Genomic DNA, 20480 nt, shown 5'->3' with positions numbered 1-20480 from the left:
GTTTGGGCTTGAAGTGGAGGTTAAGTTTGCAACGCACAAGGCGGTGGTCTGTTTGACATTCTGCACTCGGCATCACTCAAGTATGACGGACATCACTGACATTTCTCTGTTGTACTAAGATATAGTCAATGAGGTGCCAGTGCTTGGATCGAGGATGTATCCAGGTTGTCTTCAGGCTGTCTTTCTGTTGAAAGATAGTGTTGGTGTTGGTGATGGTGATGGTGATGGTGAGCTGCAAAACTCTAGCAGGAGGCGTCCGTTGTCGTTGCAGTTTCCAACGCCATGCTTGCCAAGGACTCCTTTCCAGGCTTCAGAATTCTTACCTACTCTGGCGTTGAAGTCACCAAGGATTATGATCTTATCATCTGCAGGAACATTTTGGGTGAGGCGGCGCAGGTCTGTGTAGAATTTGTCTTTTTCCGCTGGGTCAGCTTGCAGAGTTGGGGCATATACGCTAAAAAGAACAACATGTTGCTTGTTGTGTAGAGGGAGGCATAAGGACATAATGCGATCGGAATGACCTGTCGGGAGATTTTCAAGTTTGGAGGCAATGGAGTTTTTAATCATGAAGCCAACTCCTGAAAGGTGTCTTTCGGTTTTGGGTTTGCCTGACCAGTAGAGTGTGTAGCCAGCACCATGTTCTTTAAGGCTGCCTTCCTCATGAAGATGAACTTCACTGAGAGCAGCAATGTCAATGCTGAGCTGTGACAGTTCGTGGGCAATTAGAGAAGAACGATGCTCAGGACGTCCACTATCCCCAGTATCAAGCATGGTTCTGATGTTCCAACATGCGAGTGTTAGTTTGAGCACACCTTTGCAGGCAGGTGTATGCCTTTGAAATCTCTTTGTTTTTGTTTGACCGCATGGAAGATGCCGGTTGGCCGCGGTTATCCAACCGGGTGTGGAGATGAGCTTTGTTTAGGCCACCTTTGCTAGGCCCCTCTCCGTGTGGAGCAAGCAGTGCTGTCCCTAGAAAAGGCTGCTTGGTCATTCAGGATGCTGCCTCAAGAGACTGTCATCTCTGGGGTCAAGTCTCGAATGACCCATATCCTGAACCGCCTGCATGCAGGGTTGGGTCTGCGGCTTCCAGCTGCTTCCTATCACCTGCCGTTTTCGACCCTCACCTGTCGCTACAGGGCTTTGCAATGTGGGTGAACCCTTCAGGCCTGCGCAATGGATTTTTTAGGTGAGGCACAGCGTGTGCAGAACTGGCCCCACCCTTTACTCCTAAGGTTCATCTGCCATGGCCTAGCGAGCTTGGACGGTGACAGCGAATACCTCAGGACGCAGGTTTGGTTAGAGTATCCTTCTCTTAGATGGATGGCCTTACAGGGCTAAACGAGCTTCATCTGCCCGGGTTTGGGGTTGGAGTTGTCCTTCTCCTAGGATGGTTGCCAGAGGGCTGGCGAGCCCATCCTGCCCGTGGACACACTTTGTCTGACCCTTCAGCTGAGACCTGTCTGGCATGGGAGACCCCACCGGAGGCACAAACCACCTCCAGCATAGCTCTCAACCTCATGAGGGCACGCAAGCTTCTCCCCCGCGACAAGGGGGTGTCCCCGGAGAAGAAAGGTATATAGAGACAAAGGCACAACTCTACTGAAAAGAATTCCAAAGAATCATACATCCACAATATGGAACACCACATTGATCTGGCCAGGATCTTTACCTGGAACAATATATTTACCTCCTTGTGGGTTTTCCCATATTTGCCCCACACCAGGAAAGTGATAGCTACTCTTCTCAATTCAAAACAAGATTTTAATTTCTAAATCTCAGTGGCAGCCTGTTTGCAGTAGAATTTAAGAAAAAGAACAACCACAGCAGACATTCTGATTTACCTCAAACTTTCCCTGTTTGTATCTTTGTAGCAAGAAATTTACTCTGCGTATTTATGTTCATTGGAGTGGAAATTGGAAGATATTTGCATGCAGCACAAATGTGGTCCATCTGCTTTACACACAACACAGATCACACCAAAATGACTTGGTCTGCTGATGAATCAATGGGCCTTAGAAGTTAATCTATAATGGCTATCTGGGGAAAAGTACTATACCATTGATACGGATGAGAAAATACAGTATGAACGAAATACAGCACTAAAATTTGCTCAGTATTTACCTGAAGATGACAACTGTAACGAGCAGTCAGAATGCAGCTCTGAAAAATCAAATGTCATATCTGATGCTGGCTACTAAGAAAAGGACCCTTTTACTTGCAGCATTCTGTATAAGAGGTTTCTTGACTGTAAATAGACCAGTGAATTAAACAACCAGTGATGAATGTATTCTGCAAGAATTCATCTAATCTTTCTTTAAACTTATGCATACTCCTGGCCCCCATAACATTAATTCATATATCTTATTAGCACAGTTTATTCAGGTACTACATGAAAAATATCTCCACTCTATACTTGAAACACACTAACTTCATGGCTGCTTTCCATTGCTCTTCAATGTGCATTTTAAAGACCTCCAAGTCCTCCTGCTGCAGATAGAATAAAAAATTTTTGCCTGTTTAGTTTTTCCTAGTATGGAAACTATTCCTTATGCCTCATAATTTTTATTGTCCTTCCTGACACCTCTTTGGTTTCCTGGAAAAAGCTTGTAGCCCTAACTCCCCCATTTCCATTTTTGTAGTTCCATTCTCATCAACACCACCTGACCCTTACAGAGAGAGGTTTCAAGCAGGTGCCACTAACAGCCAAAAGGATGTTCAGAATTTTGTTGCTTTCCCAGGATTAGAAGAGCACAAATATATCTACAAATCACTTCAGAAGTTATAAATTTAATGAAATATGCTGCTGTTCACAGATATGATCATAAGCAGGAAAAGTAGTTCCAACAAAACAAATTTTCTTCCAAGAAAGGAGGAAAGTCTGTTGCATTCCCTTTTTCAGAGGCTTCCCACTCTCTTTAGAGACTGGATCTTTTTTCTTATAATAAGGGCAAACCCCAACTTTTCCTTTCTTACTAAACAGAGAACCTAAGCCCTGGACACAAGGATATTGCCTAAAATGGTCTATAAACACACAAGCAGTAAAAAGGACCTGGAGCAAAGATAAAGCTAGGCTCTTCCAAACACTGAATGACCTTAAACATAGGCACTAAGGACAGTTCTCATCCAAATACCATCCATGGCATGGGTCAGACCAACTAGGATTTTACACAATATTATATTTGATGCTTTGTTTCCCATAGATATGCTGAAAGTTGCCTTTAGATGAAAGCAGATCTCTCATGTGCAGAATGATCCCCTTTTGTTTGTCACATCATTTGCATTCATTGTCTGCTGGAGTAAAAGGATTGTAGCTGTCTTTAGCATTTCAGGAGGACATGTTTGTTTGGGTAGGGTTTTGGGTTTTTTTTTTAGGGTTATTTTTGGAGGTGGCAGCCAAGGGTGTTCTGTTTCTAAAACTAACCACCCTACTGAAGGCATTACATAGCTGTATTCATCTTACCTTTAGCTGTACTCTCAGAGTGATCTCTCTCAGGCCCATCTGGGATGTTTAGCTGTGAGACCTCCTCTGCACTCAGTCTGACCCAGGCATTCTTGGGGGTTTCCTGATCTTCTGAGGTAAAGGAATATTCCAGCTCACAAGGAGATTCAAAATTGCAGTCAAATACTGGAAAAAGAAAATAGAAATAAAACATACCAGGTTAATTAAATTCAGCTTCCTCAGTGCTGCATTTTATACTTTAGTAAGTTAGGGCTTGTTTTTTTCCATAATGAGGTAGAAAAAAATAGAGGAATTCCATAAACAGACAAGCAAAAATGTGCCTGAAATAGGCTGCATGGAGAGGTTCATTACAGAGGCAGCAGCCCAAGAGCCAGCTATTCCCCTTCAGGACAGCTGAAAGGACAGCACAGGCTAAAGGGGCGAAAGACATTATTTGGACTGAAAGGAAAATAGCTTTGTCAATGGATAAAATGGGACAGAAAGCCAATGTCTTCTGGGGTGGTGGTTCAAATTCAACCAGGACCATTGCAGTGCAGAGACTACTAGCATGCTTCACCCTCATGTTCCATCTCAGTGAGCACAGGTCTCTACAAAGCAAGTCATAAATCCTGGCCATATGGGATGTGTTGGGAGCCACAGGGACTGTACCCACTAGGCAACATTCTGACCCCTGGGTTTGAAACACTGTAGTGAGGCAGCAGAAGCAGCAGAAACCTGACTTGCTGCTGCAAAATTTCAGCCTCCAGGCAGTACAGTCAGCACCTGCCTCCAACACAAACAATTATTTTTGAGATGTTTCTTTTTCAGAAACCCAATACCCTGCCGGTGCAATTATGATTCACTTCCCAGTTACCAGTTTACTATCACATAATTCAAGTTGCTTAACACAACATGCAGTGATAACCTGAAAGCATTCTACTTTTAATTGTCAAGAATATTAAATTTTCTGGAGTGCCCTGTATACATTTGTTTTTATCTCCACAGTTGGCACTCAACACTATATTGAATAAGAGAGAGAAATTATTTCTGAACTAACTCACTGTTTCTGAACATTTGAAAAAGCTGATCAAAAAAATCCAGCTGCTCTTTGGAGTTTTCTACACTGTGTACTGTCCTGCCATAGATGTGCAAGTGAAACCAAAAACTTGAATTAACATTTGTGAAATTAACTTATTTTTTTAACTTCAATTACATTCTCTATTAAACATCTAATTCCTTTAGTGAGAACAGATTTATGTAGTTCAGCCTATTCTCCTGGTGATATAATATTTTCTAATCTGAAGGTTAATGATGTTGCCCTCTTGCTATACTTTTCCCAGCTAATTTGCCTTTTTAACAGCAAGTGAGAAGGAATAGAGTCTTTTTCCAGTTTATACTTGATTTTCTTAATCAGGTGCTTTAAAATTCATTTAGCATTTTGTATATTTTACAGTGCCATGAAAACCATATAATGTAAAGAATCCATATACACTACAAGCAGCAGTAACAAGGATTATACATATTTCCTTAAACTGGAATGCACAAGTCCCTAATCTCTTCAGGCCTCTATGTTATCAATATAAATTTCATGATACACAAAGAACACTTCAATTTAGGCAGCGGGGAACTGAGGCTATATAATGCTATACAGTTTACTACTGTAATGTCATACCAAAAACCTCAGATCACTTCTTTCTAGTTCCTTAGATGGTCTTTACAGAAAAAAAGAAGAACAATATTTTTTTTAATCTTATAAAGTGTTAGGAGTCCATTAAACTTTGTATCAAAGCCCAGATGGACAAAAGCGCAACCAAATGCTCAACTACATTACAGAAGATGTATTATCATTACTGTATACTTTAGTCATGGAGAACACCTTTAGTAGTATGTGTGTGTAATGCACAGTGAAAAAAAAAGGTGGAGGGGAGAAACACAGCTTATGCAAGGACTTTTTTGATGGAACCCACTAGGTGGCAAAACAGAAAGCCCAGGTCAAGGAAACATGTGGCAAAACCAAATCAACTACTCCATTCTCTGTGGGATTCTCTTCCTGATCAGTCCCTCATATTTTCTTCAGCTTTCTAGCTGTTGCTGCGTGCTTTCCCTCCTCTCCTGCCCAGCTGCTTGGAACAGAAGCCTTCGTGCTCTTGACCCAAGCAGAGAAGCCCTCCATGGGTATCCACACGGCACTCTCATTTTCCTGCTCCAGTCCCCCCTGACAGTCTGACTATGGTGCCACCAGCACTCAGTAACCAGTTCTGCTCTCCTGTTTGGCCTCACTGTCCAGAACCTCCTTCTCAAAAGAGAACCATCAATCAGTTGTGGAGCCCTCAACACAGCAGACCTCTGACTTAGACCTGGTACAACTTAATTGGTGTATGTGATTAAATAACATTCTTAACTTGTAATGTTATGACCCCTGCAGACAACTAAAGACTCTGCCTGAAGTGGGGAAAGGGAAAAAAAGCAAGCAGCAATACCATCTCCTTCCCTTGCAATAAATAGCTTACAGAGAAGTGGACATCATCTAACATGCCTGCTGTGGTCAAGTTGAATGTCCTTTGCAAAAGGTTGTTCCTTAGAAGAAGGGGAGACTATTTGGCTCATATATGTGACAGTGTGAGTGATTTAATGAAAACATACTTGCATCTTTTTTGCAGAACTCAATAGTCCCCTCACATCACCAGAATATCCATACTTTTCTTGGGCTCTTATTTAAATTAGTCCTATATCAGACACAAATTTCAGTGCTATTATCCTATTCAGTAGAAAGAAACGATGACAAAGAAATGCTATCTGATGCAACACAGCAAACAGCATCCAATCTTCTAAGCCCAACATTAACTTCTTACCCTTAGGCTTTCCTTCTTTCCCAATGTCCTTCTCTATTGCCAATGCAATATACTTTATTAAAAAGAATTATATACAATACATATTTTACTTTTTTTTCACTGACAAACTGCTCTTGGTGTGTTAGCTGCCACAAGACCACATAAGCCACACTTGCAAATGCAGAACTTTCATAGTATTTGAATTGCTGCCACAAATCACCTGCCATTTTTTACACCTCTGCATAAAAAAAATAAAGTGCCTTTCCTTCCTTCTTTACTTTTGTCTTAACATTTAAATGCAACACCAAGTTTATTGTTTTCTTGCCCAGTTAAGCACAGAAAGCAGCAGCCATGTGCTTTTGGAAGCTGAATAAAAGCCATTCTATCTTTTACTGAAAAAACAAACACTGCAGGAAAGGCCATTAAGTCTAACACGATTTTTAGCAATTATTTTATGAACTTACTAGCAATATAAATTGTCTAGATAAAGAGCTTTTGGACTTGAATAGCATGCCTAGACAGTAAACTGGGGTGTTCTTCTTTTTGTGTGATTTCTAATGTTTTGCTAAAAGAGATGTCACAGATATTTATACCCAGCACATTAACTTATGACAGAGCTATTTTGACACTACAGATCCCAAAAAATCTATATGAATTTAAGTTCCATACAGCAAAAAAAATAGTGAAGTGTCTTTTTAAATCAGAAAAAAACCAAAACAAAGCAAACAAAAAAAGTCCTTGTCCAACAATCTCTTTTATATGCAACTGTTGGACGAGAGAGACAGAATGGATAATTTATTAGATGTTTATTTCACCATTACACCTTTAAAAAAGACAAAAAAATTGAAGCTTATAATCAAATTAAGGTCAAAACATGTTTAAGAAACGCTGTAGCCATCAATCAGTGCAGCTTCTGGTGGGTAGAAAGATACAGGATCCTAATTGTAGACTGAAAAGCAAATTACGCTACTATTTGATTGAAAATATTCTGGAATCTCTGTGTGTCTGATGATGTTAGAGTCTCATGAGTGCTTCAATTTATTTATTTTTAATAAATGTACCTAACAGCAATAATTTATGCACAAACAACTAAAATATCTGGCAACTGTATCTGTTTCAATTAAATTGATTAGTCTTCCAATAAAAAATGACTTAAAATAGTAACATAAATAATAAACCAAAACACAGTAATCTGCAGGAAATACCCCTTTACATTGCTGCAGGTCAGATTATGGATAATTTGCCCTTTGGGTCATCTTAGATCATTTGTGTAACCACACATCACAGAATCATGCCTTATTTAGAACAAAATTTACCTGGTTTGAAGCAATGTATAAAAAATCTGTTCTTGTTGACAAGCTATTCTGATTATCCTTTCTTCAGCTGCCCAGCAAAAGACTAGGTTTATTTGGTCTGAAACACATCTCCATTCAAGCACAAAAACCTTACCAGCAGGTAATTTCCTCTTAGACTGCTCCTTTCTAGTTCCACTTGTGTCTGACTTTGAAAGGTCCTTTTCACTCCTGGTTTGCTGACTCTTACAAATCACTCCTTCCTCATTACTCTCAGTTGGGCACCCCTTTGAAAAGGTGTACTTGCCTTCCCACCTCACTGGCACAGACAAGAGAGCAAGCAGGGGTTCTCTGTTCTCAGTAGGACCAGCTAAGAAATGTATATCCTCACTGGCACCTCATCAGCTTAAACATGACTAATTTATACTACATCTACAGACAAATGCACAATGTAAAGGTCACTTACACAGATCAAATCGGAACCACAACCTCCCTCAAGAACATCCCTCTTCCAGCAGCAACAATTGCAGCAGCAGTGTGGAAACAGATAAAATACTCTTGCACAGGATGTCTTTTTTTAATACAAATATTGACAGATATTCCTTGTGGAGGAGACATAATTTAAATTGTATAGTAGACATCTGCTCTGCTGAGTGAGCTTTGAGACCTCCATCAAAACCCACTAACCTCTATTTTACTCATGTTATAAGGCCTATAAGCTTTTAATTTATGACAAGGAAATGACAAATTGATTTTCCAGTTATTAATCCTAGTGACAGAGCCAGTTCCTAAAGCCTTCCCATTCCCTCTGAGTACAAAAGGGCACAGGGCATTCACTCTAAGGCCTCATCAGGACGTTGTGAATTTCAATCCACCAATACAGATTACACATGTGGGGTGACACAAAGAAGCCTGCAGTGATAAGTATTTCTCCCCAGTACCAGAACACAAGTAGAAGACTCTGTGCTCTCCAGCTGTCAGCTCACCAGGCTGCTGAACACTTAGGAGAATCAAGGCCAGGTCCCCAGAAGAGAGCACTGCCCTGCTGAGACAAAGAAGGGGTAAAACTCGTTCCAAGAGGATTCCTGGTGCTATCTTTCCACTGTGCAACTAGAAGTACAGCAGCAATTTAAAATGAGTGAATCCATCATAAGATGGAAGGGCATGGGGAAAAAGCACAAAGGGAAAAGGTGTTGATGGTCACACAAATTCGAGAGGAAAAACAATTGCAAGGTTTTACTGCCTTGGTGCTGCTGAGCAAGCAAGTCTCAAGAGACATTTTCACCTATTTCCTTCCATTGCTCAGCACTGAAAAAGGGCAAATTGCACATTTTAGGGGATAGTATGCCACTTGTATCCTTGCCAGGCACCCTGGATCTTTCTACCCATAGCAAATCCCTGTGCCAATAATTACTGCCTGGTCTTCAGGCTGCCGCTCGAGGAGCTGACAAACGTGAGAACAGCAGCATGGCCTGACAGGGGAGGTGGGGAACTGGGGCGACACTTGAGTAGCCCCACGGCATCACCCCATACTGCATGGTTTTGGGGTTCAACCCATCTGATGAACCTCAGTCACCTGTAAGTGAAGCAGTGCAGAGAACAGCTGGGCAGCTTGCCAGCTCCTCTCTCTGCTCCGAGATGCAGCCTGTGTTCATCAGGGACCTCATTTTAATTTCAAGCTACTTAGCACCAGTTAGTTTATCTCTCCATGTCCTTCCTCCGCACCTGAAGGTCTCCATGTATGCTCTCCTGACCTTGAATTTACTGACAGGAATGCTGCTGCTCCCTCACAGCGATGATGCTCAGTTGCAGGGCTCCAAGGGCTCCTCAGACCATGCTGCCTGCAAGGAAGAGGTCAATGTGGCCAATGTCTCCCCAGGACAGGGGCAAGATCGCAGGGGTGGTACCTGCTGGGCAGGGTCAAGGGTGACACTGCTCATTCCTTCGATGACCACCTTGAAGGAAAAACACTCAGGTTTTCCTTGGGAGAGACTATTAAGGTTAGGTTGCATTCTGAAGAAAAGAGTTTTGGAGGAGCAGTACCCCACTGGAGGCACGATTTCACATGCTCAGTGGAACAGGGAATAACCCCTGGGAAGAGTGCTGAGGCCTGGATGCTCAGCACAAGGGGAGCTGCCTGCCTCCCTGTGGAGCTCTACTCATACCAGATGCACTTAAATTAATCCTCTGGGGAGTGAGCCACAGCTAGATGGGCCAGTACTTACAGAAAATGGCAACAACACCACCATTCATTTATTTCTTAAGAGAATCTTTAAAATGACAGCACCTACTTCATATCTACCCAGCTGCTCAGCATGCACCAGGGACTGAATCACCAAAATCTCTGACAGCTGCTTTGTTTGGTGGAAATCAAACTACAAAAGAAGAGGGCCAGGACTCCTTCATCAATCAATTATAAGCACAGTCTTTCAAGACAGCTACAGAGAGAGGTGTGAGGAAGGGGTGTTAGGAGAACAACTAGCAGTAGCTCTCCTTTTCATTCCTCCTGCTCCAAAAAGTGACAGAGCTCATTCTCCACACAAGAAATACTTACCCACCAAGTCTCCCATGCATGCAGCAAAAACAATACATGACAGTGCATTTCTAATGCTAGTTCTGGTCAAAAAATGAAGTACTGACTAACAGTGATTGCTAGAAAACATGCTCCAGTTGGCACAAAACAGTGTTGGTTGAACTGTCATATTTTGACAATTCATACAAGGGACCTCTTGCATGAATTTTGAGAGATCTCTAGAGAAAATGAATACTTGAGAGATGGGGAGAAAAGACATTTGTTGTCTAACTGTATGTTATTTTATTATTGAAAAAATGTTGAGCTGTCAGAGGCATATTATCTGCAGATGAAAAACGATATAATGAAAAAAATAACTCAAAAGAAATTAAAAATTTCTCTCTAATAAGAGTTTTTCTTCCTTCTTGTTTAGCACAGCCTTCAGTTTAGCTAGACAGATGCTGCTTTTCCTAATTTACTCCCTTTGGATTTCAGCAACTTTGCATATGGCAAAAAAAAATCTAATTGTTAAAAAATAATTCTTGCATATGTATATTGGGTCACAGTACCTGCTATTTGATATGGAGCAATTCTATTAATGTGGTGTGAGTAACTGCTGTTAATTGAAATCTTGCCCTGTTCTATTCATAATTCTATTTCCAAAACTACGTTAGAGTACTTCTAGACTTGCAAAAAGGATGTGTTTCAATTAAGGTGGCACATCACTTTTCCAATATCTTTACTAAGAAGGCACTGATTAATTTTTCTTCTGGGACAAAGTAGCACTCTCCTTGTTCCTTTCCTGACTTTATCTCACCTTCTGAACAGAACTTGCTGTGACAATCAGTTCGTATCTTTCCATCTCACTGTGCCATGCTGAGCCAAGAATCATGATAGCTTTATCACTCTGAAGATGCCAGTATTAGTCTGATTTGGTGTAGAATTATCAAACAAGTAGTCATGGGAACCTAACTGCAACATGAATTCATCTGGCTGGTGCCCCCTTTCTCTGTATCTTCTTTTTTGTTTGATGTTCAGACTCACTAAGTTTCATGTCAGCAGTATCTGCCTGGTATCCCACTCATGTGAATGAAATGGTGTCTCAAATACATGCATGTGAGTACTTGAATTCAGCAAGTTGCATATGACCCATCAGAGAAAAAAAGTAATAATCAGACACCTTGCAGAGCAGTTGCTGTGCCACTGAGCATCAAATAAACAGCGAGATTGACCCCAAATTATTCCACAGGAATAAGTTCAATGAATTTTTAGCAAACACAATTTAGGAAATTAGGAACTCATCACAGATGACATTCCATTAGAAAGTGTAAAAAAACCCCCAGCAACCCTGTCAGATTGGTTTTCTGAAGACATAGAGCTGAGTGAAATTATTAATAAGTTGCTAATAGAAGTCATCTTTTGGATTAGGCTTTTAATACCTATTAAATCAAGGCTGTGAATAAGTATGCATTCCTGTAGGTATGTGATCCTCCCCTGCTAAACTCACCTTTTCTAGACATTTTTAAACACATTAGTAATTTGTTAGCCAAATTTGCCATTACCCTGAGTTTTAGTCACAGTTAACTTTGGAATACAAAACATTTCTATTTTCTAAAATTCAGAGGGCCAAAACAAAATCTGTAACCTACAGTGGACAAGCATAACACAGCCTGAGAGAACAGTTCAGCAGCTACTGGAAAATCTGGCAAAGAGACACACAAACAGCATGGTGATATAAGGAAGAGCTAGAAAGCAAAAGCCTTCTCCTGTTTCCCAAATGATCCAACACGGCAAACCTTATGCCTGTTATTCTCATGAAATGTGTTCTTCTTTCAAAATAGTTTAAATGGCTTGAATTGCATTTGGATTTTTTTCTCCAATCAGGAGCACTTTCCACTGTACCTTGCCAGGATCGTGCTCCAGGTTCAGTGTTGTTGGCTGGCTCGGGGAGATGTAGAGGATGGGGTGGAGAGGGGTGTGTTAAGTGCATGAAGGTTTACAAGCCTAAAGGGGCACCTGTCTCCTGGAACCCCTTTTACAGAAGCTTAATAGATTTTATGCAGTGGACAACTGATTTCTTATACAATACCTGTACATAAGAGAAAATTGACATTCAACCAACCAGGACAAGAAATGAAATATGTGGCTGAGTGCAGTTAATCATGTAAGCCCCAAGACAGAGATCCATCAGGTCTGCAAATGGGAAATTAATATGCTACCATAAGTCCACATATGCAGAATGCATTACAAGTTTCTTCTAGACACAGAAAACAGTCTGAGTGCACCTCATGAGAACAAAAGAATATACAAAAATTTGGAGATTTAAAGTCTTTTCCTGCCCTGTAAGTTGAATTCCCAGATAATTTTGACTTCACATGCATTTTTTTAGCCTTTATTTTCTGAAAGGCAGGTGGATTTTATATCTCTCAGATGACTGATGATTAATCAGTGCTTGGATAGAGACAAATCTAGAAACCTCTAGACAAAATAGAAAAAAAGTCTTGTGAATTCATCACTCAGGCATCCTGTTGTGCCATTGATTATCTTCTGGGATTGCTGCATATAGTTTCAAAGATATCATCAGGCACTGTCTCTGCCAGAGCTACCAGAAGCAGTCTGTCAGAATTTGTAATTCTGAGCAAAAGACAAGAGAACTTAGCTTGGCAGAGGAAGGGGGACACTGCATGTCAATTTACTCACTCTTTCAATCAGAGATTTCTCCAATAGCAGAATACAGGGAAAAAGTAATTAAGGCAACTAATATTGCCCCACTTCAGTAATGTCAGCCATTTAATTAGAGGGGTCCCATCAGATGATTAGGCAAACCAAGTTTTGATAGTTTTTATTGAGCACTCTGTAATCAGTCATGCTGGGACCAAGTGAGGAAAGCTTCTGACAGAAAAAGAAATCACACTAGTAGTAAAGGACTGCTGGGTTTTATTTCTGCTCATGATTTATTGCGCAATATTGGATTAACCGCTTATTCAGAAGGCAGGGGTGGGTCCTGGGTCAAGAGTACTCACTTAGAGCTTGGATGGTCTAACTTTGTCTTCTTTCTTGCTCCACTGAGTTCCATGACCTTCACAGAGCCATGTATTCCCAGAACCAATAATAAGCTACTGAAAACCACTGTCCACCCCTGCCATGCACATAGTTCTGGATAGAAATCCAGATCCATGGGAATTTTACTAATAAACATTCAGGTGGATATAAGCTGAAGGTACACAGAGAAATAAAAATGCAGAAGTTTTAAGAAGTGCCCTCTCAGTCTTGGGCTATGTTTACAGGCTCTACTCCACATGTCCACATCAGTCCTCTGCATGTTGCAAATCTGAAGCGGCAGGAAGTGTCTGCATATCAGTGCTATGGAGTGTTCCAGTCTGAAGTGTGAATTTGAGGGCTACAGCTACCCTTTAATTTAAAGGAGGTTCTGCCAACTTTTGTAAACATTAAATTTCAAAGCCAAAAAAAACCTAAATTACCCCTGCTTCTCTTGAAGATTCTCCAGTAGTTTCAAGGTACATGTCCTGGATTACACTTACTGAGGGAGAAAACCGTTTAAATTTGTCCTGAGTGAAGATTGTATTTTGTGTAACACCTCATCAAATTCTTGCCTTTTCTTGCAAAACAGATGGCTAGAATATGGTAGACTTTGGTCTTGTGCAACCAGCTAAAATCATCGTAAATCATTTCTGCTCAGATGCAGTACATTTATCTCCATGTGATGCTGTCAGATGGAATCAATGCATTTAAGTTTAAAGAACAAAGACTTTCCTTAGAAAAGTATTACTGAGAATCTGAAAGAGTTTAGAAGGAAGTAATAAAGGGTAAATTAAAAATCATTCTTGCAACTTCTGAGAAAACCGAGTAAGGGAAAAAAGATTGTACTACTGTCGCTTCCAAAATGAAATTGTGTGTCCTCATCATTCAAGCAGATACAACAGCTAGGAGCAGATATTGTATGCCAGTGGAAAGAATATATATTGCACACATAAAAGGCTGCAACATAAATTTGAAGAAATATGGGACTCCTTCATATAGGTAGGTCAAACTTTTCCCTCAAGCAGATAATTACAGGCTTGGGGTGAGTAAATCTTATTAGCCTCTCAGCACCTTATCTCCCCTCATGGAGACTGGTAGTAGATATATAGTAGATATATTCTACTTCAGTCACTTTCTGGATTGCATGTTAGATATTTCCTTATGCAGCCCAGTCCTAACTGCGATCATCGTACTTCACAGTGGAATGGCCATGGATAGCCAGTACACAGGTCATACCAGAGAATCGGTGAAAACAGATTCCCAAATCTTGGAATGGATGGGAAAGGAGTGGAAAGAAAAAAGTTCAGTACATAGCTCCTCTCATTATGATATCACTGGATTACAATGTACCACTCAAATATTACTGTCTGGGACCTTGTTTTTGAGTGAGCAGGGCAGGCTGGGGCAACCCAGGTCACCAGATACCTCCATAGAGATGGCAATGACCAAGGTCACCTCAGGCTGTGCACGGCTGAAATGGGACTCCTGGGCCCATGAGCATGGGAGGGGAAGGCTTCAGAGGCAGCTGGTAAGAGACAGTAAGGCTTATTAGTGCCTCCAGATGCTGACAGTATGGATATTTTACCATGGATCATTTGACTTGTGTTGTTTTACTCCTGTATTATACCAATAACTTTAGGCAGTTAGTTACAGCCTCTTGAGGATAACATATTCATGCTACTCACTGTGTCGTCCTCTATGGGAGAAGAAAGGGGATGTATCTCTCATGACCCAGGTCAAGTTCCAAGCACAGTAACCAGGAGGAAGAGAGGGGCTCCTTGCTGGGTGATCTGAGGTGCTCAGACCTTTAATAAAAAAAAAACAAAACAAGAAAGAAAATCGCATTATGTATGACATAGTTGTTTGCATGCAACACATCAAGTGCAAAGTTCTTAAACATCTTTATAGACCGTATGCAATAAGCACTGACATTCAACTACTTCTTGGTTGGTTCTTCCTTCTTGATACATGCATGCACAGGGAGACAGGAGATTAATTGCTTTACAGTGCAAAATTATCATCACCTAGAAAAACTGTCAAGTTTCACCTCCCACTGATTTGAAGTTCTCTTTGATCTTTCAGTGCCCCAATTTGTTTGGGTTTTTTTTAAGGTTTGCTAGCATGAGTAGATCTTGCACATGGGACAGGCACAATTGTATCCAGCTTCCATTCAACAACCCAGTGTATCTCAAAAATGCTATTGGTGATTCAAATACTAAGTGACCCAGAACAGGCAAGGTTCTATACAGACCTGCACTAACTGCAAGACCATAATGGTATCAGAGGTGATCAGAAACAGTTTCTGAAATAACATATAAGATCAATGAGCAAAGCAGAATTCCACAAGCTTTGGAAGTGCAAATTTTGTCGGTAAATGTTTAAGTTGGTTTTTCTGAAGATATGAGGATCTTGAGCATTCTGATCTCATTTTTGAGGTCCTCAGTGGAAAGTCAGGAATTTAACTTTGTAGAAATACAGGCAGGCAAGACTTGTGTTTGGGAGCTTTGACTGATGAAAAAAATAAACCTCTGGATTTCTGATTTCTCATAAGCCATAAGGAATTTGGTGTTCAGAGAAAAAATAAGAAGTACATTTTTGATCTATTAAAAATATTTTTGTCAAGTAAGAATACTGAAGTTGCTTCCTTGAATTCTTAATACAATGCTAAATTTTCCTATAATAATAGCCAAAAAAATGGTAATAACTCTCAATAAAGTGCGGAAAAACTTTCTGTAACAGTAGGAATTCACTAACTTAATAATTGATTCAGAGTGCTGATGAACTGGCCTGTTGGATGGATAAATAGTAACTGACAATAAAAGACATATTTAAGAGGATAATAGTAAACAAGGTAAATGGCTGAAGACTTGGGGAAACCTGCTTTGATTTTGTAAAATCTTTGCTTAGCCCTGATTTCTACTTCTGCTGAAGAAAAACTTGAAAATTTTAGAGGGACTTGTCCAAATGTTAGTTGTGCCTTATCCCATTCTCAGTGCAATCTTATCTTTAGTAACTGAGCAACTATAGCAAAACCAAGAGAAAATAACCATTCTTAGGTAAGAGCTGTAACTCTTCCTCATTGCTTAAAGCCATAATCTCCAAGATAAAAATGGATTCCACACTGTATTATAAAATAGTCTTGAGTGGAAAAAAAATTAATATCCCTGATGGCTCAATTAAACCTGGTCTGTATGCTAAGTTATAGTGCAATAATTAAACACACCCTATTGTTGTCTGAAATGAAGTGACACACAAAATCAGGCCAGAGATTTATGAGTGTAGGTAGCAAACCCAGTGTCCTGCCTTCAGCTGTCAATGATGAAGCGATAGTAACTACGGAATAATCTGAATATTGGCATTTCCTTCCTAACATCAAGACATGGTTGACACACCTTTCAGAGCCCATGATAAAGCCGATGACGGCAAATAATATAAGGTTTCATTACAAAACTAAGAGTAGTTGATAAAAGCAGAATTCTCCTATAAATGTGCTTCACTGATGTTAATATAAAATAACAAATAAAAGAAGAATATTAAAAAATATGAACTCTCGAAATAAGTGGTTTTCAAAGTCATGTGTCTTTTGCCTGATGTGAGATGTCTGACTAGTGTCAATATCCGTATCCAGTGATTCTCCAAAATGGGGAATGGTTTAATATCCTAAACACAGACCATGAATCTCCCTCAAACAAGAACTCCAGAGCCTCTTTACCCCAAAGAGACCCAAACACTGTAGATATTGTTCTTTTAGTACAAATAGAGAGTCAAGACTTGGGGTCACAGTCCTGTGAAAACTTCACACAAACGAAATACTGACTTGCTTCCCATCTCAGTTCACATGGCAAAATAACCTGAGACAGTTACTGAGGTGCAATTCTCTCCCTAATGCTTCAGTCACAGAACTCAAAACTAAATCTCTGCAACCACCCTGACCCGCCCTACCTGGAAATCAGTACCACAGTGTTCAGCTGCAGCACTCCAAGTTGTCTGGCACCTCTCACAGTTCCAAAAATGCCTTTCCATAGTGCATTCTTCAGAAATCATGCCTACAATCAGTCTCAGCTGAATGTTCCCGCTCATGCCAACACATTCAGTAAATTGAGATAAAAATAAAGTTGAACACCTGAGCAGAGAAGACAAGGTAGTCCAGGCACCTGAACCTCCCCTCTATCAGCAGCAAGAGGTGAATAAGAGATAAGATAAAAAATTCAAAGTTTTTCTCTATGGTATGGATTCAGTTCAATTCATTTTAACCTAATAACTCCTTTTTCTCATATTCCTTAAGATTAATTTTGGAACTTCATCTCAGATGATTTGCTTGGGCTATTGGTCTGAACTTGAAGACAAGAAGATTGTATCAGAAGTTATGAATCTTTCCCAATTAAGTTATCTTCAGAGAAAGATGCTGGGTAAAAGGTTTTTGTATAGCCAAGAGGCTACTCTTCACAGTGAGGAATGATTTGATTTCAGAATGAGCTATAGGTTAGAACAAGGAGAGACCTTTCCTCTCCCACCTCCAGGGCATTTTTTGTCCAGAAAAGTAATAACAGAAGACTGTTTCAACTAAATAAATGCTTCTTGTGAAGCAAGGGTAATACAAATGTAGACCACACTCTCGCCATTTTACACAATAAAGGGGTTTTCCCCTCTCCAAAACAAATCAATTTAAGCCAGAACTCACTTTGAGAATTTGTCTACTTCTTTTTAGGTATGCTAACCTCCCATTCCAGTTTTTTGTGCTAGGGTACTCTGTCACATGTCAAAAGTAACTCCAACCTTTTGAAAAAATTAATGGATTAGCAATTGGAAGCTGACAACTCCATTTTTGGTAGCCAGAAGTACGGCAAGGTATAACAGAGGTTTCTTTGATATTTCTACCTAAAGACATATACAGGGCCAAATCCTGACCCAAGGTGCCCCATCACAGCAAGAAACATGGAGTTGAAGAGAATATTTGACATTTCTGTTTTTTAAACTTAGGGAATGTCCTTAGGGGATGTGAAATTCATTCAGCTCACAAAGAGTTTCAGTAAAAAACAATAGAAAATGGCTCACGTGTACTGAAGTCAAGCCTCAAGGCTAAAAATTCATTAAATAAAATATTTATGCATTATTTTAATGAAAAATATCTCTTTAATAGAACAACTCTGTGTGTTCACATAAAAATGGAACAACAATAAAAGCTTTTGACTTGTATAATTTTTATACAAACGGGATTTCCTCCCCTTTTGTCTTTTCTGGAAGAAGGAAGAAATATTCCCAGCAATTAACATATGCCGTTTTCTAAAGTTCTGTGCAGTGTAGAAATATAAATGAACTTTTACCAAAACACCCAAGTCTTCTTTAACCAAAAAGTGCACCTACAGGTAACTGAATATTTATTATTAGTACCTTTGGATACTGGCCCCGACTCATCTTTCTTACTTTGCTGAGCTGTATAATTTGCAGTTTCTTAGTGGCAAATCTGAGGTGAGAAGCCAGCATGTACCTGTCCTCTAGATTTCCAAGCTTCAACTGATGTGTATGATAATAACCAAGATCAACATGTACGTTCATCTATATCTACATCTAAAAAATATCTCAAAATCACTCATGTTTGTTTAAATGAAAATTACAAACCAACATTGGTAGTGGTTGTAGCTCTGATTTATAACAGCAATCAATAGACTAGTTATTAGCAATTATTACATTAATGTACTTAGAAACATCTGCCATCAAGATCTGGATTTTCCAATCTCTAGAAAAGCCTGACATTTCAGAAAAGGTTATTCCAGTTCTAAGTAAAAGGTGCAATTTCCCACAGAAGGATATTACGCCATAAAGATCTGGATTTTCCAGTCTCTGGGAAAGCCTGACATTTCAAAAAAGGTTATTCTAGTTCTAAGTAAAAGGTAGCAATTTTCCACAAAAAAGATATTACACAGTTACCTTTTCTCTATGAAGAAAAGGAAGGACTAATCTGCTCAGAACCAAGTCAACCTAATTTCATTAAAACAAAAAGTCTTACAGAGAGCTGACTGCCCCAGGTAAGGAAACTTCTGCAGACTTCTCCTATGAACCTCAGGCAGGCCAAGGACATCCTTGGGAAGTGGAAGATACAACACTGCAGGACTCTGAAGTTGAACAACTCCATCTTGCAAAAGAGCTCTCAAGATCGTGGCATTAATTAAGCCCTGGCTAGTTATGACCAACAAGGTGTTCAGGCTGGCTTCTCTCTGGCTGAAAGTGTATACCTCAGAGGTCCTTGATAAAGGATTGCTGAGCTCCCGGCTCCACAAAAGTACTTAGTTTCTTTTTTTTTTGGAAGCGTAAAAGTGTACAAATTGGGGGAAAAAGATTGCCTGAAAATTCCCTCTTAAACTTACAAGTGATCCTCACAATAACACTAACAGTGCTGACACCATCTCTTAGAAGCTTTCATTTTTCCACTCTTCTCATCTACAAAGATATTCAGTCATCCATGAAAGTGCAAAAAACACATTATATGGAGATGACCAAGCAGCACCAAAACCAACAAATAGCCCATGTAAATGGTTTGTGAATAATCCATGGACTCAACTATGTTCATACAAATCATTGTCTGAAATACATTCAGAAGCAAAATTCAAAATCTGTTTATGGTGTAGCTGGAGAACAAGGCAAAGGGCAAGCTCATTCCATGCAGTTTCTTGCTCTGAATAGTTGGTGAGCTTTACTTACACTAATGGGTGGATGTACTCCAGGGCTTGTTTTCACAGACTTTTCTACAGTACAAAAATGTTCACTGACAGTCTGTCAAGTTTATCTTTTTCAGTTAGAAAATACACTTAATAATGTATTATGCTACAATGATTTTGTGTCATATTGAAAGCCTGATGAGTGCAAATAAATGATAGCATGTGTGTGTCACGGAAACTGTGCTGGATTGCTGCAGAGAAGAAATTTGCATTTAGTGGACTGTAGCAGACCTGTGGATAGTGAATTCAGCCAAGCACACTCCATAAGGCACAGAAGTGATCAACAATGCTGACTGGCAGATGCTTGATGAGTAAATTTGGGACTAGCAAACACTTTCTTTACATGAAGCATGTGTCACTAATAAAACTGTATTTAATTCAGCATCTGAGTTATCCTTCTGGCCCTGACTACTACCTTTTTTTTCCCCTTTGTAAAGCTTGTTTAAAATTTTCTTTCAACCACTCTCTGTTAGCTGTGTACTTTTCCCATCTCCTTTTCACAGCGAATATTGATTGAAAAACTCATATGCCTCAGAATTGATTATTTCAATCAGCAAATAGGTACTCCACAGCCCTGACTAGGGGTACAAATCTCTGTTGTACCTTGCCTTCTACCGACTAGGCAGTTCCTCTACCTACCACATCCCA

At 39.9% G+C, this 20480-nt stretch overlaps 1 protein-coding gene across 1 annotated transcript in view; it reads right to left on the bottom strand.

The window, feature by feature from the left end:
* ALK (ALK receptor tyrosine kinase) overlaps positions 1-20480 on the bottom strand; it is a 312192-nt gene that overhangs the window by 212752 nt on the left and 78960 nt on the right. The window contains exons 2-3 of the mRNA XM_071548064.1: positions 14802-14921; positions 3461-3625 (exon numbers count right to left, since the gene is read on the bottom strand). Of these exons, the coding sequence (XP_071404165.1) occupies positions 3461-3625; positions 14802-14921 (285 nt within the window). The remainder of the gene's footprint in view (positions 1-3460; positions 3626-14801; positions 14922-20480) is intronic.

Source organism: Pithys albifrons, chromosome 2 (assembly GCF_047495875.1).
Source record: "Pithys albifrons albifrons isolate INPA30051 chromosome 2, PitAlb_v1, whole genome shotgun sequence".
Taxonomy (NCBI): Eukaryota; Metazoa; Chordata; class Aves; order Passeriformes; family Thamnophilidae; genus Pithys; species Pithys albifrons.
Note: the sequence above shows the minus strand (reverse complement) of the source record. Positions and strands in the feature narration are given on the sequence as shown.